Source organism: Theropithecus gelada, chromosome 20 (genome assembly GCF_003255815.1).
Source record: "Theropithecus gelada isolate Dixy chromosome 20, Tgel_1.0, whole genome shotgun sequence".
In the NCBI taxonomy this organism is placed as follows: domain Eukaryota; kingdom Metazoa; phylum Chordata; class Mammalia; order Primates; family Cercopithecidae; genus Theropithecus; species Theropithecus gelada.
Window position 1 is genome coordinate 31,426,897 of NC_037688.1, and position 25,382 is coordinate 31,452,278.

The 25,382-nt window shown below is 56.0% G+C and overlaps 1 protein-coding gene across 5 annotated transcripts; it reads left to right on the forward strand.

Annotated features, from left to right (window-relative positions):
* The first annotated feature begins 57 nt into the window (after nt 1–57).
* MTSS1L (MTSS1L, I-BAR domain containing) lies at nt 58–25,382 on the forward strand. 5 transcript variants are annotated; one of them, XM_025370999.1, is made up of 15 exons: nt 58–211; nt 4,929–4,990; nt 5,103–5,176; nt 5,923–6,007; nt 6,093–6,184; nt 6,289–6,363; nt 6,670–6,678; nt 7,586–7,743; nt 8,095–8,202; nt 9,024–9,121; nt 11,671–11,893; nt 21,045–21,119; nt 21,488–21,664; nt 21,821–21,986; nt 22,135–25,382. In XM_025370999.1, the coding sequence occupies exons 1-15, from the start codon at nt 143–145 to the stop codon at nt 22,905–22,907; spliced, it is 2,244 nt and encodes a 747-aa protein (XP_025226784.1). In that variant the 5' UTR covers nt 58–142; the 3' UTR covers nt 22,908–25,382. The 5 variants fall into 5 exon arrangements, with proteins under 5 accessions (XP_025226784.1, XP_025226787.1, XP_025226786.1 ...); XM_025371002.1 differs by having other exon boundaries at nt 11,767–11,893; XM_025371001.1 differs by lacking the exon at nt 21,045–21,119.

Consider the following 25,382-nt stretch of genomic DNA (forward strand, 5'->3'; position numbering starts at 1 on the left):
CGGCCGGCCGCTGAGCGCGGCCTGGAGGCGGGAGGCCCGGCCCGGCCTCGGAGCGAGCGCCCGCGCGGCCCGGCCCCCTCCCCTGCGCGGCTCCCTGCGCTCCGTGCGCCCCGCCGCCGCCGCGGCCCGGCCCGGCCCGAGCATGGAGACGGCCGAGAAGGAGTGCGGCGCCCTGGGCGGGCTCTTCCAGGCCATTGTCAACGACATGAAGGTAACCGGGGCGCGGCGGGGCCGGGCGCGCGGCGGCGGGTGCGGGTCCCCCCGGGGACGCGTGGCGGCGGGTGGCCGAGCCCCGTGTGGCCGCGCGCCGCGGTGTCTGTGTGTCCTTGTCTGAGCGCGTCCTGCCTGGGTCTGCTGGGCGCCCGTGTCTCCGGGTGCCCGTCTGGGGGTGTGGGTGCTCATGTGTCGGGGTGTCCGTGCGGTGCCCGCGGTGGCCCCGTGGGGTCCTGACCCGAGCTTGTGCACACGCAGGCTCCCTGCTCCCCAGACCGCCAAACCATGAATGGGATTTGGATCCAGGACCGACTCTAGGGCCCTTTAACGAGTCTGGGGTCTTGCCGACCTCCGCCCCCTTCCACCACCATGTTCCCCAAAGGCCCCGGAGCCCAGACAATGCTGTCACCGCCAAAGCAGGAAAAAATAATAAAGCGGAGAACCGTTAACTCCTTCCCCGCCGACCTGGGCCTCTGCGCCCGACCCTGAGACTGCCTCCCCCAGCCCTGCCCCACCCCCACAACCCCAGGAAGCTCCAGGACTCCAAGGTCCCCGGGCTGAATGTCCCTGCATCCCAAGGATAGGCCTTGATCATCACCTTGGGAGGAGGCGGGATGAAGGTTGGGGTTGGTGGAGCAACCCCAAGGGAGCGCTTTTCCTACTCCATTACCACCTTGGACTCTCAGCTCCGAGCTCCCCCTCTCTCCCAGCATTGCCTAAGGTCAGGCTGGAGCTGGCCACCCATTCATTCCTCACCCCACCAGGTGGGGACTGAGGCCTGGGAATGGCTCAAGGTCATTAAGGAGACTGTTGGACCCTTCCCCTGACCTCAGCCCCCATTTTTTCTCCTGGGAAAATTAGTGGGTTCCTCTCCCCAGACAAGGCCAGGGTTTGGCAGGGCTGCCCTACACTGACTAGGCAGAGAGGGCCCAGCTCCAGTGATAGGGTGGGGACCAGGAACCAGCATTCCTGCCCTCCTGCCCTGCCCCCTTTCTTTAGCCTAGGATGAAGGGGCAGGATTTGGGGGCTGGGAGGAGAACGGGAAAGAACGATGCACCCCACAGGATCTCCCAAGGACCCCCACCCCCACACCCCAGCGCACACTCTGCAAGTGCACAACACAGAATCCCACCAGGCCAGGGGTGGGGATGACACCACCCAGCACAGTGCTGCTAGGACAGGCCCCGTAAGGGGTGGGGGTTGCTGGCAGGTTGGAGGTCTAGGCTCTTGGTGCTGCCAGGACAACAGCCCCAGGGACAGCTGCCAAATCTCTGCCCCTGGAAGAGGCCTGAAGCCAGCCTGGCCTGGGACTACCCAGTTAGCGGCTTGTAGATGCCCCCCATACCCTGCCACTTATGGTGCGCTCCCCCTGGGACCCCCATCTCTTGCAACTGTACATCCAGGCCCCTCCACTGGCCCCCAGCAGTCCCCGTCTGCCCTGTGGACATCACAGCCCTGGCCCCAGGATCCTGTTCTGGGACTGGCAACACAGACCACCCTCCCTGTCCGATCCCAGAGCTGGCCGAGGATGGGCCTTCCCGCACCCCACCACCCACCACCACTGGCAGCCTCATAGCAACCACTGCAGAGAGCAGCAGATTTTGCTCGTAGAAGCGGACCAGGACTGTCTCTCTCCCTCTCCAGCCAATTTGCAAGGAACTTTGGGATGAGACAGAAGGAAGTGGGCCCAGATCATAGCAAGAGGTTCAAGTAAGACATCGGGCATGATTTGCTGACATGTGGAGGCAAAACAGGAGAGGCTTCACTTGGGATGATGCCAAGGACAGATAGGCCCCTACCTATGACACAGGCATGTGTTCAGGGGCCATGACCAGGGGCAGAGAAGGGGACAAGGCCACCTGGAGGCTGATCACCTGGATTTGGGGGGCAGCTTCTGGATTTTCCCCTGGGTGGCCTGAGCAGCAGGGCCTCCGTAGAAGAAGGGCAGCTGTCAGCAGCCAGGTTGAGGAGTCTGAGCTTGCCCCATGAGGCCACCCCACAGTGAGTCCACAGACCCCACAGAAGCCCTCCCCTGGGCCTCTGGGAGACCCTGACCTTGAACTGAGCGGGGGCCGAGGTCAGATGCCCACTGGTGTCAGGCTGTCCACTGAAACCCAGAGAGGGGCAGGGACTTGCCCAAGGTCATAGGCCTGGGCATGGCACCTTCAGCAAAGTGAATGGGGCCTCCACCCAGTGCTGGCCCAGCCAGAAAATGGGGTCATACTCTTCGCCCACCCCTCAAGAGTGGAGAGTGTCACCTGGACACGTAGGCCTGGCCAGGCCTCTGCTAGGGGCCCCTGCAGAGGGCAGGGCTTGCATAGTGTCAGCTGGTGTGAACTGAGCACTTACGGCCTGCTGGGCGCTGCACGGAGTGCTGGCTGGGCAGCGCCTGCTTCAATCTCCACACTGACCGAGTGGGGCAGGTGCCCTTCCTCTCCTGATTTTACAGGTGAAGAAACAGGCTCAGACAGGGGGCCCTTGCCCAGGGGCACCTGGAAAGCCCAGTCCCTGGGATTGGAGGCTGGATTGCTCACCCACACTCCACATCTGAACCACAGCCGCTGCGGGGACAGAGACAGAGCGTCCTCCTCCCCGTCCGTTGGGCGCCTCTAGTGACGAGCCCTCCACCTCCCCACTCCAGAGCAGCCACTGTGCTTGGGTCAGAACTGGGTGTCTCTCGCACCCCAGCAGTCGCCGCCGCCTCCACAGCCTTGGCGCTCAGTGCTTGTCTCCCTGCTTTGTAAGGGAGTGCCTCCACCTGGTGCGCAGTGACTAGGCAGACATGGGATCAGGTCCTGACCCTGCCACCCGGTGGCCGTGGGCAAATAAGTTAACCTCTACGGGCCTCTGTTTCCTCATTGGTGAAATGGGGGCAGTCATGGTATTCATCTCATGGGGCTGTTGGGAAGGTTTGCCTGGGCCTGTCCTAGGTGAAGGCTGAGGATGCTGTTCCTGGGGCACTGGCTGCTGGAGCCCTGTCTCTTATTTTTAATCAGTGAAATTGACCTGTCCATGAAGAGGCGGATATAAACAAATAAGACGTATGTTCCTTGTCTCTGGGGTCCTTTATGTGGTTGCCGTGGGGAGGGGGGCAGGTCCAGGTCCTTAGAGACTGAGGCATCTAGGTCCATCTGCTAAGGGGATATGGCCTGGCCTCCCCTGCACCCCATCTTGTCCCCTCCCCATGGGGACAGCCTTTAATCTCTGCGACTGCCCAAGGGCTGCTCAGGGGCTAAGAAGGTTCCTGGGTGCCAGGATAGCTGGCTCTGGACCCCCCTCCACCTCTAGCAACTTCTCTGCTCCCTAAAGGGAGGTCTTAGCAAGGTTTCAAGGCTGGGTGGGGGTGGGGGTCCAGGCGGTGGCAGAGTGCCCCCTTTTAGAAGACCCCCTAGGGGTACCCCAGGCATGGGTGGCATGAGTCCACTCCTCGGGATGGCTGGGAACAGCTTCCCAGGCCCCTTCACCCTGAGCTGTGCCCGTTTGGGAATAGCCCACCCACAGCTTCCCCATTTTTGCTTCGGCCTCTGTGAACTTTGCAAATATTTGCTTTCTCTGGACACTGGTTTGGTTGGGCTGGGAGGGGAGGGAGATTCTGAGGCCCCCTAAGCTGCCTTGTCTCCTTCCCACCCCTTCAAGCTCTCCTGGCCTGGCAGGGCAAGCCCTAGCCTGCTCCTGGGTTGCAGCTGGGCAGAGCCTCCCTCTGAGGCCCTGAGGGCCAGGGTCTCCTCTTTCCCCTTTCCTCAGGAAGAGCCCCAGCCTCCAGTGCCCATCCTACATGGAGGGGAGGGTCAGAAGCCCCTGTGGGCTGGGGCTTGGCTGGCCCAGGGCTGCCTGTCAAGGAGCAAGACCTCCACAGGGCCCTTGGGCCAGGGCTGAGGTTTCTCCAGGATCCTGGGGCATGCGTTAACCAGAAAAGCCCCATAATCAGATTGGACAGCTGGTCGCCAGGAGCCCGACCTCCCTATTGGGAAACCCCCTTCCAAGTTGGAGCCTTGGGCCAGGCTGGGATAAAGGCCACACTGTTTCCCCAGGAGGGGAGGGGAGCAGGGGGTGGAGAAAGGTGGCTCTGTTGGCCGCACAAGGCCCCATTCAGCCCAGGGCCTGGTTGTCCCGGGCAGGCTAGCTGGGCCCTGCAGCAGCCACAGTCTCCTCGGCCCTGGGAGCCACGGCTGCTGGCCTGGGATGGCAGCTTGCAGGACACGGTGGGGGGGGGGCCCGGAGGCCCCAGTCTACACCTGGCGTGCCTTCAGCCCTGCCACCTCCTATCCTCCACACTGTGCCTCTGCCCCTGGTGGGCAGGTCAGTGCCACTGTCCTAGGCACATGTTTGGGAGACACGATGCCTCTCATTGGGCTCAGCCCAGATCCCCTGCCAGGTGCCTGGGAAACCCCGAGGGGACAGGACCTGCCACTTCCTGCTCCGTTTCCCCTGAGGGAGATGTGGGCCCCCTGTAGCCTGTAGGGTGGACGTCCTGACGTCAGGGAGGGAGGGCTTAGCAAAGGCACCCATTCCTAGGGACAGGCTTTCCTCATGCTGATGGCTCTGTCCTTGGTCCTCTGCCCTCCAAGAGGACCCAGAGCCTCCCTCTCCATGGGGCAGGGCTGCTGTCTTAGAAACTGCCCTGAGTCTGGACCGAGCATGTGGGGAGCCCGGCCCAGGTCCAGCCCTGCAGCCGCCCCACAAGAAGCTCACTTTCTCTCCCATCTGCCCGGCAGAGCTCCTACCCCATCTGGGAGGACTTCAACTCCAAGGCCACAAAGCTGCATTCCCAGCTGAGGTGAGTTGTCCCAGGGCATCCCAGCAGGGGAGAGGCAGGCAGAGACCCCCCCACCCCCGACCATCCGTGCTGTTGTCCTTCTGACCATCTGTGTCATTGCCCCTCTCCCTAGGACCACCGTGCTGGCTGCTGTGGCCTTCTTGGATGCCTTCCAGAAAGTGGCTGACATGGCTACCAACACCCGAGGTGGGGAGGCGCGTGGCTGGAGGTTGGGGGTACCCCAGGATGGGCCTGGAGGCTGGAAAGGCACAGTAAGGGATGGGCCAGGGAAAGTATGCCAAGCCCAGAACCTTGAGTTCTGCTCCTTAATGGAATGGGCTGGTTGTGGAGAGTGAGCCCCTCGTCACAAGAGGCATGCAAGCAGGAGTGGGTGAGTAGTGACAGGAGTGTTCCCTGGGGATTCCCTTCTTGCTGTGGCTGTTCATGTGACCCCAACCCCCTCCCCCAAGCACAGAGATTCTCCTTAGGGCTTCTTCCCACCTATGCCCGCCATCCTTGTAAGAGCACGCAGGGTCAGGTGAGCGCGCCGCCGTTGGGCTTGGCGCCTCCTCCGCCCTCTGGTCCGAGTGGCAGAGACCTGGGGCTCCTTGCTCCTTCGGGTCCTGGGCGTGCTCATACTCCCGTGCCTGCATCTGGGCACACCTGGAGGGTCGTTTGGCCGGCTCCTGGAACAGTCTTTGGCACTGGCCTCTCCCAACTGGGGGAGAGGGGAGGCCGCCGCAGGAGGCTGGCACGGCGGGGATGGCGGAGGAAGAGCTGGTGGAGATGGAGGAGGCCCCGAATCCCCCAGGGCCCGCAGGACTGCGGCTCGGCGGGGGCGGGGCGCGGGCTGCGGGCTCAGCCTGCGCGGCCCGGGCGCCCCCTCCTGGCCCGAGGCCGGGACTGCGCAGGCCCCGGCGGGGCCCCTTCCCACGCCGCGCTTGCCTCGCCAGGGGCCACAAGGGACATCGGCTCTGCGCTCACGCGCATGTGCATGCGCCACCGCAGCATCGAGACCAAGCTGCGGCAGTTCACCAAGTGAGTGGGCGCCGCAGGGGGGCGGGGCGACGGGGCGTCGCGGGGGAGCCCAGCCCTGACCTGCGCTCCCTCCCACCCTCCGCAGCGCACTGCTGGAGAGTCTCATCAACCCGCTGCAGGAGCGCATCGAGGACTGGAAGAAGGCGGCCAACCAGCTGGACAAGGACCACGCGAAAGGTCGAAGGCGGTGCGGGGCCGGGCTTCCCACCCCCCACTCCGCAGCTTCCCACCCCCTACTCCGCAGGAACCCCATTAGAGCGCTCCCCTCTCTCCCTCTGCAGAGTACAAACGAGCCCGGCATGAGATCAAAAAGAAGTCGTCGGACACGCTCAAGCTGCAAAAGAAGGCGCGCAAAGGTAGTGCCCGGCATGGCCCCCCAGCCACAGCCCCACGGCCCCGCTCCACAGCCCCGCCGCCCCGTGGGGCCCCCTAAAGCTTTCATCCTGGCCAGAGGGGCGCTGTCCCCGACACAGGACCCTCCAACCTGTTGGGTGGGACAGAGGGAGCCGCCCTGCCCCCCAAACCTGGTCCAGAACCTCCCTAGGGGAGGCAGCAGGAGGCCCAGGCACCCCCGCCCCAGGAGTGGCTCTGTCCATCCGGCGTCTTTCACACATTCTTTCTTTCTCTGTCTCTCCTCCTCTCCTCCCACATCCTTCCTGTAGAGCTACTTGGTAAGTCAAATGTCGGTCCCTCCAGCTGCTCCTCCCGTCCTTGTTGCATTTGTCTGTCTCCCCCAGCTCAGGGCCATTGGAAGGAACCTCTCCAGGCCAAGGAGAAGCGAGGAAGGCGGTCGGTCCACAAGGGAGGGGCCTGGGGTACAGTCCCCCTGGGACCCCTGGGGGCCCTGGCCAGGGATGAGTCCAGGGCCACTGCTGGGTCAGTCTGCCAGGCCAGGAGGGGTTGGCCAGGGCGGGGTGGAGGCCACAGGCCCTGGCTGCCCCACCCCCACCAGGCTGGCCTGCGTGCTTACCTGTCACCTCCCCACCTGCCATCTCATCATCTCCTCTGCATCATCCTCTCGCCTCTCTCTTTCTTGCTGCTTCTTGTGTCGCTGTTGCTGTCTGTGTGCTCTGCTCCCTGAGCTGAGTGGGAACCCACACAGACCCCTTCCCTGCCTCTAAGGCCCAGCCCTAGCTCTCCTGGACCCCGCCCCTCCATGGCCTGACCTGCAGCTGAGCCCCACACTCTCCCTTGTCCCGCTTCTGCCCCACCTCCCTGGACCTTGTGAGGTGAGGGGCGCCATGCTGGGACAGTGAGGGTACCCCAGGTGGAGGCCAGTGAGGCTCCGTGTTGGCAGAGCTCCTGGGCACCAAGAGCCTCCATGGAGATGTCCCGATCCGGAGTGGCTTTGCAGCTTTAGCCTCTTTCTTGTGTGTGTGTCTGGCCTCTCTTCCTGCTTTGGTGGGACTAGCCCTTCTACAAGCCCCAGAGTCCTCACTGCCCTCCCCAGTCCCATGGCCCCAGTGCAGCACCCAGCCCAACAGCCGAGAGATGCCACCACCAGGGTCTGAGCCCATTCGTGGGTGTGGCAAGCCAGGCTGGCATCCCCAGCAAGGCCTCTCCTCCCCACCCCTCCAGGGAAAGGAGACCTGCAGCCCCAGCTGGACAGTGCCCTGCAGGACGTCAACGACATGTACCTGCTGCTGGAGGAGACGGAGAAGCAGGCCGTGCGCCGGGCGCTGATTGAGGAGCGGGGCCGCTTCTGCACCTTCATCACCTTCCTGCAGCCTGTGGTGGTGGGGCTCCTGGGGACTCAGACCCCAGAGGGGTGGGCTGGGCCCAGGGTTGACCTTCTGACCTCCAAGAAGGGCCACTTCTCAACAGTCCCTGGCTGGGGGCATCAAGGCCACATGTTCCTGGCCCAAAGGCAGGTCTCATAGCTCACCATGCACTGATTTGGTCTGGACAGACCATCGTACCAGCCATCTGGGCTGTGTGGGCCCTGCCTGCACCAGCCCCGAGCAGCACTGGTTAGCGAGGAAGGGTGAGAGAGGAGAGGCCCGACAAGGCCTGCTGCTTCTCCAGGGCGGGTGGGCAGGTGGGCAGGTGGGCGACAGGGCCGCAGGTCTGACTCGCTGCTTCCTCAGAACGGAGAGCTGACCATGCTGGGAGAGATCACCCACCTGCAGGGCATCATCGACGACTTGGTGGTGCTGACGGCGGAACCCCACAAACTGCCTCCCGCCAGCGAGCAGGTGTGGGAGCCCTCGGGCCAAGGGCCAGGGGCAGGGAGGAGATGGGCTGCCCTACGTTGGGAGCAGTAGAGGGGAAAAGAGGATTGCATTTGGGGGAGGCAGCTAGGGGCATAAGACCAGACCCCTTCTAACACCCACTGCAGGCCGTCCCAGAGCACCTGCCGGGGTTGGGGAGGGTCTGCCCTGGCCAGCAGCATTCTCAGACTCAGAGTAGATGGGTGAAGTCCTGGATCCATGGAGCCAGGCCCAGAGGCTGCCTGCCCTGCTCCACCTGGGCAGCCTACCTGCCGAACCTGGAGATGCCCCACGTCCCTTCATGCCCAGAAACCCCATCCCCTCCCCTAGACCCAGGCATACCTGGCCACCCCACCCCAACCCTGCTCCCACTGCACTCAGACCAGTCCTGCCCCACAGCCTGCGGGCAGCACGCTCCGGGGGCACTTGTTGCATGCCCAGCATCTGCGAAGTTATCTCAGGGTATCTTCCGCTCTAAGACAGGAACAGGTGGCCCCGATTCACAGGAGAAAGCAAACTCAGAGGGGCGCAGGAGCAACCTGCACCCCATGGTGTCAGGGTCACTCGCCCAGCCCAGGCTGGGCTCGGAATCTGTACTCTGTGTGTGTGAGCTGAAGGGGCTCTAAGAAGGCTGTGTCCCCCGGTGTCTCCCTGCTCCCCACATTAGGAAAAGCCGGGGGGAGGGGGCTTCAGACTCCTGGGTCTTCTCCTGGGGAGAAGACCCAACTGGGAAGAGAGTGGGGGCCTCCGGCCCTACTAGCTCTGAGGAGCTGCCTCCAGTGACCCCCATCCATGTCCCTGTCCAGGTAATCAAAGACCTAAAGGGCTCGGACTACAGCTGGTCCTACCAGACCCCACCCTCATCACCCAGCAGCTCCAGCTCCCGGAAGTCCAGCATGTGCAGGTCAGTGGAGGTGGGGTTCCCAGGGGTGTGGGGGGCGGTATCCCAAGAGGAAATGGGGATGTTCCCAGCAAAGCTGCATCAGAAATTGCTTCAGGGCCTCAAAATTCACAACTTTTACATCATCTGAGGAATTTGCATATGTAGAGGGAAAATGTGCCCTGTCATCCCAAGACTGCTATTGGCACAGGCGTTTGTTGGCAGGATAGAGAGCAGGGGCGGTACCTGCTTCATTTATGGAGCATCTACTATGTGCCAGGTGCTGTGCTAATTGCTTTATGCATTTTTTCTCATTGAATCCTAACACTGCTGTATCAGGTATGGTGTTATCTCCATTTCACAGAAGGGAAAACTGACGCATGAAGTCCCAGCATTTAACCACTGGACTCTGCCAGGCCCAGCACCATGTGGGGTCATAGTAAGAGTCAAAGATCAGGGAGAGATAGGAAGGCTTCTAGAAACATGTACTGGGGCCACAAGGTATAGGACACTCCAGCCTGGCTGGCTCCTAAGAGCTGGTTCCCATGGAGGCAGCTGCCACATCTGGAGCCTTGGCCCAGGCTGGCCCTGGGAGCCTCACAGAGCTGGGGAGAGGCCAAGGATCTTGCAGTCACTAGCCAGGCTCGGGATCAGGGCCTTTCCTTGGTCGGGCACTGGGACTGGGTTTGGAGGAGACATTGATGGTTCAGGGTTCCTTAGGTGGGAAGGGCAGTAAACACAGAGTGAAGTGCTGGTGGGGGTCCCCGTTTACCAGGCACCCCTCTCCCCAGAATCACTGGCTGGACATCCAGAGCTTGTGAGAAGCCAGGCACAGCAATCAGCTACTACCTCAGAGAGAAGCTCTGCAGACCCTGCGTGGGTGGCCGTCCCGCAGTGAAGGGGCTGATTGCAGGGGACAGCCATGAGCAGAGGCTGGAAGGCTTCAGGGTCATGCTTAGAGAGAAGGCAACTTTCATTGCCAGGAACACCATCCAAGGGTTGAATTGCTGTGCTGAGGGTGTGAGCCATGGAGGGCTGGACACCCCTTGAGGGAGTGGAGAGGGTGAGAGTGATGGTGGGTGCAGAATCCACCTGGAAGGTGACCTATGTACCCGGACACACCGTCACCATGTGCTAGACATCCAGTTAGGACTGGATGGCAAATACCAGATTTTCAGAAGGTGGTTTAGAAATGATCGGACTCGCCGCGGGCAGTCGCTCATGCCTGTAATCCTAGCACTTCGGGAGGCCAAGGCTAACATGGCAAAACCCCGTCTCTACTAAAAAATACAAAATAATTAGCCGGGCGTGGTGGCGGGCGCCTGTAGTCCCAACGACTTGGGAGGCTGAGGCAGGAGAATGGCGTCAACTCGGGAGGCAGAGCTTGGAGTGAGCCGAGATTGCGCCACTGCACTCCAGCCTGGGTGACAGAGCGAGACTCCGTCTCAAAAAAAAAAAAAAAAGAAGTGATCAGACTTGTGTCTGGTTCTAATTGTTTGATGCCCAGTGACTCAGTTTCCCCATCATAAAACTATTTTTTTTTTTAATGGTGGTCATCAGTGATAAAGATATATTCTTTAGGATCTAAGAATCTAGATTAAGATCTTTGGTGAAACCAGTAGGTTTTTTGGTGGGTTTTTTGGGTTTTTTTGTTGTTGTGAGACAGGGTCTCGCTCTGTCACCCAGGCTGGAGTGCAGTGGCACAATCATGGCTCACTGTGGCCTCGACCTCTGTGGTTCAAGTGATTCTCCTACCTCAGTTTCCCAAGTAGCTGGGACTACAGGTGTGCACTACCATGCCTGGCTAATTTTCATATTTTTTGTAGAGATGGGGTCTCACCATATTGCCCAGGCTGGTCTCAAATTCCTGGACTCAAGCAATCCACCCACCTCAGCCTCCCAAAGTGCTGGGACAGGTGTGAGCCACCACACCCAGACAAGACAACTGTTTCTTGTTTCTTTTCTTTTTTTTTCTTTTTTTTTTTTTCAAGACAGAGCGTTGCTCTGTCTCCCAGGCTGGAGTGCAGTGGCGTAATCTTGGTTCACTGCAACCTCCACCTCCCAGGTTCAAGTGATTCTCATGCCTCAACCTCCCAGGTAGCTGGGATTACAGGCGTACGCCACCATGCCTGGCTAACTTTTGCATTTTTAGTAGCAATGGGGTTTCACTGTGTTCTCCAGGCTGGTCTTGAACCCCTGTCCTCAAATGATCCACCCACCTTGGTCTCCCAAAGTTCTGGGATTGCAGATATGAGCCACTGTGCTCGGCCTGGACAGCTGTTCTTAGTGGCAGAATAGGAGGCAGAGAGGTCGCCTGACCCTGGGCATTCCCTGACCACAGCTCCCCTCAGCACTGGGGCTTGGGGGTACCCTGCTCTGGCACTCCCCTTCCACACCGTCCCAGAACACAGCTGCTCTGTAGCACCTGGGTCTCAGGACCTCCTAGTCTGACATTGTCTTTTCCTTCCTTTGCCCCTCACCTCTTTCCCCACCCTCGTCTGTCAACCTCCCTGAAACGCACACCCCCCTGTCTCCCTGTCTGGCTGCTGTGCCCTCTTCCTTCACTCCCCTAGTGCCCCCAGCAGCAGTAGCAGTGCCAAGGGTGGCGGAGCCCCATGGCCTGGGGGTGCCCAAACATACTCACCCAGTTCCACCTGTCGCTACCGCAGCCTGGCGCAGCCAGCCACCACCACCACTCGCCTCTCCAGCGTTTCCTCCCATGACTCTGGCTTCGTCTCCCAGGATGCCACCTACTCCAAGCCCCCCTCGCCTATGCCTTCAGACATCACCAGCCAGGTGAGGGGGCGTTAGAAGGATCAATCAGGGTGGGGTACAGCAGCCTTATGCCAGCATCAGGCAAGCCACATGTGGGGCTACTATAGCTGTTTAGACTGGCCTGAAGGCCCCCAAGGCCTTTATTCTGTTCAGTATTTATATTATCATTTTTTATCTCTGCTTTTAAATTCACATATCTCGCTCTGTCGCCCAGGCGGGAGTGCAGTGGCGGGATCTCAGCTCACTGCAAGCTCCGCCTCCCGGGCTTACGCCATTCTCCTGCCTCAGCCTCCCGGGTAGCTGGGACTACAGGCGCCCGCCACCTCGCCCAGCTAGTTTTTTGTATTTTTTAGTAGAGACGGGGTTTCACCGTGCTAGCCAGGATGGTCTCGATCTCCTGACCTCGTGATCCGCCCGTCTCGGCCTCCCAAAGTGCTGGGATTACAGGCTTGAGCCACCGCGCCCGGCCAGATTTTCTTTTTTTATCCAATCTGACAACCTCTATCTTTTAATTGGCATTTTTAGCACCTTTGTATATATTATGAATACTGACATATTTAGACTTCTGGCTTTCTTCTTTTTGTTTGTCCTGAATTCTTGTCTCTACCCTTGCCTTTGTTTTTTCTTTTCTCTTATTTCCCCTCTACTGAATTGTAAGTTATATACTATCTCTTTTCTTTTATAGATTACCTTGAAATCTTAACATGCAGACTTAACAAAGTCAGAACCCCACCTCCTGAATAATTCAAGGCTCTTAATATATATATTTTTTACTTGTCACCCACTCTCTCTCAAACTTACAAGCTATATTATTTTCTCTTTTTTTATAGTACCCACAAATGACATTTTTCTTCTTCATTTCTTTATTTTATACATACAGTACTTGTTTAGATTTACCCATATGTTAATACACATGTCTTGTTATTTTTTCCTTGCATCTCAAATCCTCCAAAGCTTACTTTCTTTCTTTCTGAAGTAAAGAACATCTTTTAGAAGTTCTTTTAGAATAGATCTGTAGTTGTAAACTCTCGGGTTTTGTTTATCTGTAACATGTTTTCTTTTGTCCTCCTTCTTGAAAGTTCGTTTGGCCAGGAGCACTGTTCTGGGGTGGCCGTTGTCTTCCATCCACACTGTGAAGGTAGATAGTTTTCCGCTGTGTTCTGGCTTCCACCATTGGTTGGAAGGTCAGCTGTCAGTCACTGATGCTTCTTTTTGAGGAATCTGAGTCTTTCTCTGGACACTTTTAGGCCTTCTCTTTAGTTGTGCTACAATGTGTGTACAATGTAGATTTATTTTTATTTAACCTCTCTTGGTTTGTATTCATGTCTTTCATTTGTTCTGGAAATTTTCAGTCATTATCTCGTTTTGTTTTGTTTTGTTTTGTTTTGAGACAGGGTCTCACTCTGTCACCCAGGCTGGAGCACAGTGGCATGATCTTGGCTCACTGCAACCTCCTCCTCCCAGGCTCAAGCGATCCTCCCACCTCACCCTCCCAAGCAGCTGGTACTATAGGCATGCGCCACCATGCCCAGCTAATTTTTGTATTTTTAGTAGAGACTACATTTTGCCATGTTGCCCAGGCTGGTCTTGAACTCCTGGGCTCAAGGGATCTGCCTGCCTCGGCCTCCCAAAGTGCTGGGATTACAGGTGTGAGCCACTGCGCCCAGCCAGTCATTATCTCTTTACTTCCACTTTGATTCTTTCTGTTCTCTCCTGCTGGGATTCCAGCTGGATGCATGTCCAGCCCTCTCTTTCTATCTTATGCATCTCTTAGCTCATATTTTCTATCTCCTTTTTTCTCCAGATATATTCTGGATCATTTCTTCAGTTTTATCTTACAATCGACTTTTTCTCCTTTTTGCTATTTAACCTACCCACTGAGGCTTTTTTGTTTCGGGTTTTTTTTTAGCTTTTTATTTTGAAATCATTTTAGACTTGTAGAAAAGTTGTAAAATGTGTAGAGTTCCCATATACTCTTCCCACAGTCTCCCCAATGTTGACATCTTACTTTACATAACCATCAAAAACGTTTTTAAAACCAAGAAATTAACACTGGTGTAATACTAAGTAATCTACAGTCTTCTTTCTATTTTTGCCAGTTTTCCCTCTCCTGGTCCAGGAGTCCATGACCCGATTCAGGACCCTACATAATGTTCCTGGGGTTTTTTTCTTTTCTTTTCTTTTCTTTTCTTTTCTTTTGAGACAGAGTTTCACTCTTGTCACCCAGGCTGGAGTGCAGTGGTGCAATCTTGGCTCACTGCAACCTCTGCCTCATGGGTTCAAGCGATTCTTCTGCCTCAGCCTCCCAAGTAGCTGGGATTACAGGCATGCGCCACCACACCCAGCTAATTTTTTGTGTTTAGTAGAGACGGGGTTTCACCGTGTTGGTCAGGCTGGTCTTGAATTCCTGAACTCAGGTGATCTGCCCACTTCAGCCTCCCAAAGCGCTGGGATTACAGACATGAGCCACTGCTGCCGGCTAGGACCCTACATAGTGTTTCGTGTTGGTGTCACCTCAGTTTCTCCAGCTCATGACAGTTTCTCACACCTGTCCCTCCTTGTTTTTCATGACTTTGATATTTTTGAAGAATATCAGTCAGATGTTTTGTAGGATGCCTCTGAATCTGGCTTTGTCTGATGTCTTTTCATTCAGAATTCGAAGTCATACAGTTTTGGCAAGAGTACCACAGAAGTGCGGTTGTCCCCTTCTTGGTGCATCCTAAATGCTGCACAATGTCACTGTGCCCTGTGACTGGTGATGTTCACCTTGATCCTTGGTTAAGGTGGTGTATGCCAAGTTTCTCCACTGGAGAGTCATTATTTCCGCCTTTTTAATTAATGGAATATATTGTGAAGGGATACTTTTGAGACGATGAAAATCTCCTGCTTCTCCTTGTACTTTTGCTCACTAGTTTTGGCATCCACTGATGATTCTTGCTTGTTAAAATAGGTGACTTTCTATTTCCGTCATTTCTCCTATATTTTTTAATTGAGATTCTACTATAAAAAGATCTGTCCCTTCTCCCCCATTTATTTATATATTCAATTTTTAATTTCTATCAATATGGGCTCATAAATATTTCTTTTATTCTACGGGTTATAACCCATCACCATTGAGTCTTTCAGGAACTTTTTTTTTTTCCTTTTGAGACAGACTCTTGCTCCATTGTCCAGGCTGGAGTGCAATGGTGCGATCTTGGCTCACTGCAACCTCCTCCTCCCGGGTTCAAGCCATTCCCCTGCCTCCGCCTCCCAAGTAGCTGGGATTACAGGTGTGTGCCACCACGCCCAGCTAATTTTTGTATTTTTAGTAGAGGCGGGGTTCTGCCATTTTGACCAGCCTGGTCTGGAACTCCTAATCTCAAGTGATCCACCCATGTCAGCCTCCCAAGTGCTGGGATTACAGGCGTGACCTGCCGCATCTGGCCAAGGAACTTTTTTATCGAGGTATTCTAAACACACCAAGAACAAGAATATAAGCAGGATAACCACCACTCCTGAAGCCACCAGTGCTCACTTAAGTCACTACACACCCAAGGGTAACCACTATCCTGACTTTTTTTTTTTTTTTTGAGACAGGATCTCACTCTGTCACCCAGGCTCAAGCAGTCTTCCTGCCTCAGCCTCCCAAGTAGCTGGGACTACGGGTGTGCACCATCATGCCCGGCTAATTTTTATATTTTTTCTTTTATAGAGATGGGGGTCTCACTATGTTTCCTAGGCTGGTCTTGAACTCCTGCCTTCAAGCAATCCATCCACTTCAGCTTCCCAAATCACTGGGATTTCAGGCATGAGCCACAGTGCCTGGCCTAGTTTTGCCCTTTTTATCCTTTCTACGTGTATACTTGGAGTCATATAGTATGTATCCTTTATGTCTGGCTTCTTTTTGCTCAGTTATGTTGATGAGATTCATCCATGTTTTAGGTGGAGATATAGATCTTGCGCATTGCTATATGGCATTCTATTGTGTGAATACATAATTAACCCTTTTGATGGACATTTGCATAGTTTCCAGTTTTTTCGCTATGATGCTGCTAATAGTGCTGCTGTGAACATTCTAGTATGCAGTTCTGTGGGGCACATTCCTAGGAGCAGAATTGCATAGTCATGGGATATGCACATCTTCAGATTTGATAGGTACTACCAAACAGTGAACCAAAGTGCTCATACGAATTTACCCTCCTGTTAGCAAGATTAGGACAGTGTTTTGTGTTTTGTTTTGTTTTGTTTTTGAGACAGTCTCACTCCCAGGCTGGAGTACAGTGGTGCAATTTCAGCTCACTGCAACCTCCACCCTTGGGGTTCAAGTAATTCTCCTGCCTCAGACTCCTGAGTAGCTGGGATTACAGGTGCATGCCACCACACCTGGCTAATTTTTGTATTTTTAGTAGAGATGGGGTTTTGCCATGTTGGCCAAGCAGGTCTCAAACGCCTGACCTCAGGCAGTCCACCCGCTTCCGCCTTCCAAGGTGCTGGGATTACAGGCATGAGCCACCATACCTGGCCAAGATTATGACAGTTCATTGCTGTTCCACATCCTCACCAGCCCTTGGCATTTTATGTTGATTTCACTTTAGCCATTCTGGTGGGGGACAGTAATAGTAATTCCCTGTATATTTTATTTGCATTTCTCTAATGCTGTTGAGATTGAACACCTTTTCATACTTTTTTTTGTTTGTTGGTTTGTTTTATGAAACAGAGTCTCGCTCTGTCACCCAGACTGGAGTGCAGTGGCACGATCTTGGCTCACTGCAACCTCCGCCTCCCAGGCTCAGGCAATTCTCCTGCCTCAGGCTTCCGAGTAGCTGGGATTACAGGCGTATGCCACCACACCTGGCTAATTTTTGTATTTTTAGTAGAGACGGGGTTTCACCATGTTGGCCAGGCTGGTCTTGAACTCCTGACCTCAGGTTATCTGCTCGCCTTGGCTTCCCAATGTGCTGGGATTACAGGCGTGAGCTACCGCGCCCAGCCTTCATACTTTTTTTTAAGAGATAGGGTCTTGCTATGTTGCCCAGGCTGGCCTCATACTCTTGAGCTTAAGCAATCCTCCTACGTCAGCCTCCTGAATAGCTGAGACGGCAGATGTGTGCCATTGAACCCAGCTACCTTTTCATACCCTTAAAGACCATTAGAATATTTCCTTTCATGAAGGACCTTTTTAAATCATTTGCCCATTTTTCTACTGCATTATCTGTCTTCTTACCAATTTATAGAACTTTTTGATATTGCAGATAAAGTTCCTCATTGGATATCTTCTCTCCTTCTATGGGTACATTTTTATTCTCTTAATGGGGGTCTTTTAATGACCAAAGTTCTTAGTTTTAAAATAGTCCAGTTTATCCATTTTTAAATTATTAGTGCTATTTGTGTCCTGCTTATTTTTGCCTACTGCAAGGTCACAAAGATGTTTTCCTCTAAAAAGCCTTTTGGTTTTGCCCTTTTCCTTTAGATCTGCAGCTCATCGGGAATTGAGTGTGTGTGTGTGTGTGTGTGTGTGTGTGTGCACGCACGCGCACATGTGTGTGTGTGGTGTGAGGTAGGGGTCATTTTTTTCACATGGATATCCAATTGACCCAGGACGGTGTATTGAAAAAAAAGAAAAATATGTCTTAGTCAATTTGGACTGCCGTAACAAAATACCATAACCTGGGTGGCTTAGACTTCAGAAATGTAGTGCTCACAGCTCTGGAGGTTGGAAGGCCAGGATCAACACACCAGCAGATTCGGTGTCTGGTGAGGACCCGCTTTCTGGTTCATAGATGTCACCTTCTTGCTGTGTCCTCAGTGTTGGAAGGGGCAAACTAGGTCCCTCAAACCTCTTTTATAAGATCCCTTTCATGAGGGCTCCACCCTCATGATCTAACCACCTCTCAGTACCTCATCTTGGGGGTTAAGATTTGAACAGAGGAATTTGGGAGAGACATAGACATTTGGAGCATAGCATCTTCTTTTCCTCAGTGCACAGCAGTGCTGCCTTCATCATCAGTCAGGTATCTGTAGGTGTGTGGTTATTTCTGGACTTGGCACTCTGTCCTACTTGTTGATTTCTCTGCCTTATATCAATGCCACACCATCTTAATTATTGTAACTTCATAAAAAGTCTGTTTTTTTTTGAGACAGTCTCACTCTGTCCCCCAGGCTGGAGAGTGCAGAGGTGCAGTCTTCACTCACTGAAACCTCTGTTCCCACGCTTAAGCAATTCTCATCCCTCAGCCTCCTGAGTAGCTGGGATTACATGTGCACCACCACACCCAGCTAATTTTTTGTATTTTTTGTATTGGGGTTTTGCCGTGTTAGCCAGGCTGGTCTCAAACTCCTAATCTCAAGCAATCCACCCACTTCAGCCTCCCAAAGTGCTGGGATTATAGGCGTGAGCCACTGTGCCCAGCCAAACTTTATAGAAAATCTTGATATCTGATCATGGAAGTCCCCTAGCTTGGTTATTTTTTTGGTACCACTTTGTCTTTTTTCAGCCCTTTGCATTTCCATGTAACTTTTAGGATCAGCTTGTCAGTTTCCACCAAAAGAAGAAAAGAAAAACTCCTGGGATTTGAATGGAATTGCAGATATATCTCTCCGTTTGTTTAGGGTTTACTTCCTCTCAATCATGTTTTGTAGGAGTTTTTGGTTTTCGGGTTTTTTTCTGAGGCAGAGTCTCACTCTGTCACCCAGGCTGGAGTGCAGTGGTGCAATCTCAGCTCATTGCAACCTCAGCCTCCTGGGTGCCTCAGCCTCCCGAGTAGCTGGGATTACAGACATGCACCACCATGCCAGACTAATTTTTGTATTTTTAGTAGAGACGAGGTTTCACCTTGTTGGCCAGGCTGGTCTCAAACTCCTGGCCTCATGTGATCCTCCCGTCTTGGCCTCCCAAAGCGCTGGGATTACAGGCGTGAGCCACCATGCCCAGCTTGTTTTGTGGTTTTTGTGTAAAGATCTAGCATATCTGTCATTGGAATTTTTTCCCTATGTATTCAGTGTTTATTGACGTTATTGTAAATTACATTAGTGTTTTAGGGTGGTTTTGTTTTGTTTTCCTGTTAGCTGCTAGTATTTAGAAATGCAATTGATCTTTTTCTTTGTTCCAATAACCTTGTTAAAAGGTTAATCCTACGTTGATTCTAATAACTTGTAGATTCTTTTTAATATTCTACATATACTATTATGTTACTTGTAAATAGTGATCTTTTTTTTTTTTTTTTTTTTTTTTGTGAGACAGAGTCTTGCTCTGTCACCCACACTGGAGTGCTAGAGTTCAATGGTGAGATCACAGCTCACTGCAGTCTTGAATTCCTAGGCTCAAGATATCCTCCTGCTTCAGCTTCCTGTGTAGCTGTGACCACAGGCATGTGCCAGCACACCTGGCTAACTTTTTTATTTTTCATAAAGACAGGGGTCTCACTGTGTTAGGCTGGTCTCGAACTCCTGGGTTCAAGTGATCCTTATATATCAGCCTCCCAAAGTGCTGGGATTACAGGTATGAGCCACCACAATTGGCCTTCTTTCTTTTCTTTTCTTTCCAATCCATTTGTTTTTTATTTCTTTTTCTTGCTTTATTGCACTAGCCAAGATTTCCAGTGCTGAACAGGAGTGATGACAGTGGGCATCCTTGTCTTTCTCCCAATCTCAGAGGGAAAAGTATCAGTGCATTTGTAGATATTCTTTATCAGAGAAGCTTCCTTTTTAGAAGCTTGTGTCTTTGTTTTGTTTTTTCATGAGCGAGTGTTGAACTTTTTATCTGAGTTTTCCAAATACTTTTTCCATTGAGTTTTTTACTTTAACCATCATATTGCCAAAAGTCTGCATTTGTTATTTCCTCTGAATTCTCACAGGTGGTGCCTGGTTTCCTTTTATTTTGGTGATCTTGGTTCATTCGAATCTGCAGGAAATCTGGGGATCTAAATCCAGAATGATTCAGAGAGCTGGAGGAAGGGGGCTGCCCTGGCTTAACTTGGCTCATTCCCAGGCCAACACCTCACCATGCTCCATGGTCCCCACTGCTGCCACCCTTAGTATCTCTTTTCCCCCTTACTGGCCACATCCAGGCCGTCAGCAGTGAGTCCTGTGGTCAGTCTTCGAAATGCGCAGGGCTGGGCTATCGGGTGGGTCAGCACCCATCGTGTGCACTCTGGGCTGCTGTGTCCTGCTGCAGATGAAGCTGGCGTCTGCCCCAGGGAACCCTGCTCATCACACGTGCTCAGGAGTTCGTGGGCCTGTGTCTACCCTGCTTTTTTCTTTATTCTTTGTAGTTGTTTAGGAAGGGAGGGCGTCCCAGGACACCTAGTCCACCCCACTGCCCAGAGCAGGCGTGTCACTTTCATACTTCAGTCCACTTTAAAACAGGCTTCCCCCACCCCATTCTACGGAAGCAGTTATCCTCAGAGTCTCCATGGACACCCTGTGCCCCAAGCGGACAGCCCCATCCAGCAGCATCAGCACAGCCACCCCCTTCTCCACAGAGCAGGCGCTCCTGATTCCTGGGGCATCGCCTGCTCATGGTTCTCCTCCTACTTCTCCGGCCACTCCCTGTCGCTCTCCTTTACGGGACTCTCTTCTTCCTCCCAACTGCTGCGCATCAGCAGCCGCGGGCCTGGCCGTTCAATCTTGTCTAACTGCACTCGCTGCCTGGTGGCCTCATCCTACCCCAAGATCGCTGCACTGATGGCTCCAACCCCAACTTCTCCCTGCACTCAGCTTGTGAATACGACAGCCCTCATTGCATCCATGCAGAGACCTCAGAGGCAGCTCAGCTCAGTGCTCAGCGTGGCACCTGGGGCTTCACACTTCCCCCGTGTCCTGTCTGAGAAAACTGTGACACCATCAACCCAACTGTTCAGACCAAACACCCAGCTGCCACCCTTAGTATCTCTTTTCCCCCTTATTGGCCACATCCAGGCTGTCAGCAGTGAATCCTGTGGTCAGTCTTCGAAATGCGCAGGGCTGGGCTGTCGGGTGCATCAGCGCCCATCGCGTGCACTCTGGGCTGCTGTGTCCTGCTGCAGATGCTCAGCGGCTGTGGCCCTGGGGTAGGGGGGTGGGCGCTGGGCAAGGTGCTGAATTGAACCGCCCCCTTGCATGCCAGCTCTGTGACCAAAACTGTTCTCTCCTCTCCTCCTCGCTGCCCGCCGGCCCCTCTGTCTGCAACCGCCTGCTGGCCTCTGCATGGCAGAAGTCCTCCAGCTCTGCATCCTCCGAGGCCTCGGAAACCTGCCAGTCCGTTAGCGAGTGCAGCTCCCCGACCTCGGTCAGTGCTCCCAGCCCGGCTCCAGGATAGTCACCAGCTGCCCCTCCTATCCGTGCCCTCTCCACCTGGTGCCATTACCACACAGAGGGCCTGGGTTCAGCCAGGGGTGCGTGCACACAGCACCTGTCCCCAAGAGACAAGCCGCCTGGCCACCTCCTACAGTCACTGCCCACACAGCCACATCTTACCCCTGGGCCTGGTGGGACTGAGGGGCCACGGTCACACTCCATGTTCTGCCCTTGGCTGTGACTGTGAACCAGAGGCCCTTCATAGCCCTGGACACCGTGAGCCTCAGCCACAGTGAGGGGCCCCCGGGCTGTAGATGGTAGAGCCAAGGGTCCCCCTGACCTGCCACACCCTCCCTGCAGGACTGGTCCAAGGTTGGCTCCCACGAGCAGCCCTCAGGCGCCACTCTGCAACGGAGGAAGGACCGAGTGGAGCTCCTGAGAGACACAGAGCCAGGCCCTGCCAGTGGGGGCACCCTGGGCCCCAGCGGGGAAGAGGCACCACGACCCCGGATGTCCCCTGCCACCATCGCGGCCAAGGTAGGCCGGCCAGGGCCCCCCTTCACTCCCAGGTTAGTCCCAGGAGGCCCAGCCAGTGGCCTCAGGGCCAGCTCCAACCACCTGGCAGGGCTGCCTGGAGTTTGGGCAGAGGGGATTGGGGGCACAAGGCTTCAGCCTGCACTTTCCCACCCTCAGCACAGCGAGGAGGTGTCCCCCGCAGCCAGTGACCTGGCCATGGTGCTGACGCGCGGCCTGAGCCTGGAGCACCAGAAGAGCAGCCGGGACTCGCTGCAGTACTCCAGCGGCTACAGCACGCAGACCACCACGCCCTCCTGCTCTGAGGACACCATCCCCTCCCAAGGCAGGCCTGCGGGGCTGGGGTGGGACCAGGGATGGCTAGGACTTCGCCATCCAGGAGGGCCCCGTCCTTCCCCCTCTGTGCTCACCCTGGTGGGCTGGGGGCAAGGAACCACCTGGGCCCCCGGCCTTACTGCGTCCCATGCCCCCAGGCTCCGACTACGACTGCTACTCTGTGAATGGGGATGCAGACAGCGAGGGCCCGCCTGAGTTTGACAAGTCATCCACCATCCCGCGCAACAGCAACATCGCCCAGAACTACCGCCGCCTGATCCAGACCAAGCGCCCAGCCTCCACTGCTGGGCTGCCCACCGCGGGGCTGCCCACAGCCACTGGCCTGCCCTCGGGCGCACCCCCTGGCGTGGCCACCATCCGCCGCACGCCTTCCACCAAGCCTACCGTGCGCCGCGCCCTGTCCAGCGCTGGCCCCATCCCCATCCGGCCGCCCATCGTCCCTGTGAAGACGCCCACGGTGCCTGACTCACCCGGCTACATGGGGCCCACACGGGCTGGTAGCGAGGAGTGCGTCTTCTACACCGACGAGACCGCCTCACCCCTGGCACCGGACCTTGCCAAGGCCTCCCCAAAGAGGCTCAGCCTGCCCAACACAGCCTGGGGCAGCCCATCCCCAGAGGCAGCCGGGTACCCCGGGGCAGGTGCCGAGGACGAGCAGCAGCAGCTGGCGGCCAACCGGCACAGTCTGGTGGAGAAGCTGGGGGAGCTGGTGGCGGGTGCCCACGCACTGGGCGAGGGCCAGTTCCCCTTCCCCACTGCTCTGTCGGCCACCCCCACGGAGGAGACACCCACCCCGCCCCCAGCCGCCACCAGCGACCCCCCGGCCGAAGACATGCTGGTGGCCATCCGGCGTGGGGTCCGGCTCCGCAGGACCGTCACCAACGACAGGTCGGCGCCCCGCATCTTATGATGGCGCCACCCTCCCCATCCTCTCAGGCCCCAGTGCGAGCAGGTGGCCTGGTCTGTGAGCCGCAGGCACTCAAAGCAAAGGCCCAGCCAGGAGAGAGGACAGAACCAGGGCAGAGGCCATGCCACTTTACAGAAAGAGACACCTCACTTAGATTCCAGCATTTAAACGGGAAGTGACTTCTTAGCAAGCCTGGCCGGGATGGAGCCTGCAGGCCTGGGCCTGGTTCGGGGTCTGTTTTATGCTCTTCTGTCCCTCCTCTTCCTCCTCTCGGGCCCTGCCTCTTCCATACCCGTGAGCACCAGGGCCAGGGCCCCGCCCACAGCAGAGGGGCCGGGCTGGCCTCCCTCTCACCATCCCGGCCTCTCCCAGGGCTGGTCCTGCCTCAGCTCCTCCTGGAATGCTGGCCCCCTCTCCCCTGCCTGAGCGCCCCTCCTCCCCTCTTGCCTTCTCTCTGCCTCTCCCAGGCCTGTCTCTCCGGGAAGCAGAGCGGCTGTGGAGGGCAGGTGCGTGCTGGGCTGGATGTCTGCTGGGGGCTGGGGGCTGGGGGCTGGGGGCCAGGGCAGCAGGTTGGAGTTGGGCAGCCAGGCCCTCCCATGTGGGAAGGGAGTTCCAGGGCCCACGCCGAGTCTCAGGGAGGAAACCAGGGGCTGCCTGGGGAGTCCCGGGGGCCCTGTGGTGGCTTCCACCCCTCGCCTCCCCGACCCCGTGAGGCTGGCTGGAGGGGGCCAGGGCAGTTCCTTGGAAACTAGGGCAGCAGGGTTAGGAGGCCGGAGGCCCTAGGGTCACCGGCCAGCCACACAGGCACTGTTTTCAGATGTTCACTTCTCATTGGGTACATCAATCCTTTAACTTTGGGGTCACAGTTTCAGCCACCTTTGGAAGGAGGGGACTGGAGCAGTAGGAGGTGTGGGGTCATTTTATGAATATAATAAAATGGAGCTGGCTGTGGACGAGGACTGTGTGTGGGGCTGAGGGGACGATACAGGGTGGGTGTCTGGGAGCACCTGGGGGACAGCCCCCCCCCCCCCGTGGCCTGGTGGTCCTATGGCAGGAGGAGAAGGGGGGGACTTGGCTCCCCCAGGGCCCTGGGAAAGCTACTGTTCTGTCTGGCGTCTTGAGCGTAGCCAAAATAGGGTTGGGAGGCTCCCGGCCTGTCTGCTGTGGTCTGAGCCAGCTGCAAGCCCAGGTAGGGGAGCGAGTCTGGGAAGATTGGCTTTGACTCTCTGTTGCCAGAGGAGATGCCATCCCAGGACGGCCCCCACTGTAGTCCAGGCTTGCGCTGGCAGCGGGGGCAGGGGGAGGGGCAAAGCTGCCCCCACCCCACGCACCAAGTCACGCCAAGTCTCAGCAGGTAAAAGCACGTGAGCCTAAGGCAAGCGGAGGAAGTCCTGGTGGCCCCGCAGGTCAGGAGGGAAAGCAGGGCTCGGAGGGCATCGTGGCCCCAGGGCAGGGTCCTACCTGGGGGTCAGGAGCACCTTGGTCTTGATGGAGTGGAGCTGGGTCTGAGCCTCCCAGGCTTGAGCTCCTGGAAGTTCTTGTGCGGTGAGTTGGGACCCCGGCAGGGCAGCTCCTGGGTAAGTCTGGGCACCAAGCAGGCCCTGATGTGCACGGAGTCTCATCAGAGAGAGCTGATGGAGAATGGTCCCTGTAAGTCACTAGGTCCAACAACTGCCTGGCCGAGCACTCAACCCGTGGAGCTCAGGCCAACATCAGGGCCCCTGTTTTAGGGGCCAGGAGAGCAGGTGACCAGTGTGGGGAGTCTTGGGTGGAATTTCTGCCGCACATTCTCCCCAGGGCTGCAGGGGTCTGCTGAGGCAGGGCGGTGGAGCAGGATTCAGGATGTGGTGGGAATAGTGTGAGGGGCAGTGGGCGGGCAGGCCTGGGCTTCAGAGGTCCTGATGGGAAAGGAGGCAGGGGCTTCCCAGAGAGGGGGGCTCGTGTGGCACAGCCCCCACCAACTCCGCCGTGCCCCTGCCCTGCAAGCCCCGGGGGCTGTACATACTCTACCCCATCCCCTCGTCCATCCTGAGACCACCCCTGCCGCCCTTGCATCGACGTAGCGACCACCTCGTAGGCCCACCCACCTCGGGATCCGAGCCAACCATCCCACATCACAAACTTTGGTTTGGGGGACTTTACGTTTGTTTAATTTCTCATTTTGTACAGAGAAATATTCTTTTCAAAAGCGTCTTTTGACTGAAGTAACTTTCCTGGTGCTGTTGTTAACTCGTTCCTTTTCTTAATTTATTCCCCCACCCCAGGCAGCCCTCCTGGTTCCTACTCACCCTTCCCCCCCTCCCCTACCCTCCATCCCATACGAACCATTTTGTTTCTTTTCTGTCAGATTTTGGAAAAATTCTCCTCTCCTCCCCGCCCCCTCCACACCATCCTCCCCCTGATTTAAATAGTCACTGCTACAAGTAACAGATGCACTGTGAAGATTCCAGTATTAATAAAGGTGTACTGTAATTAACA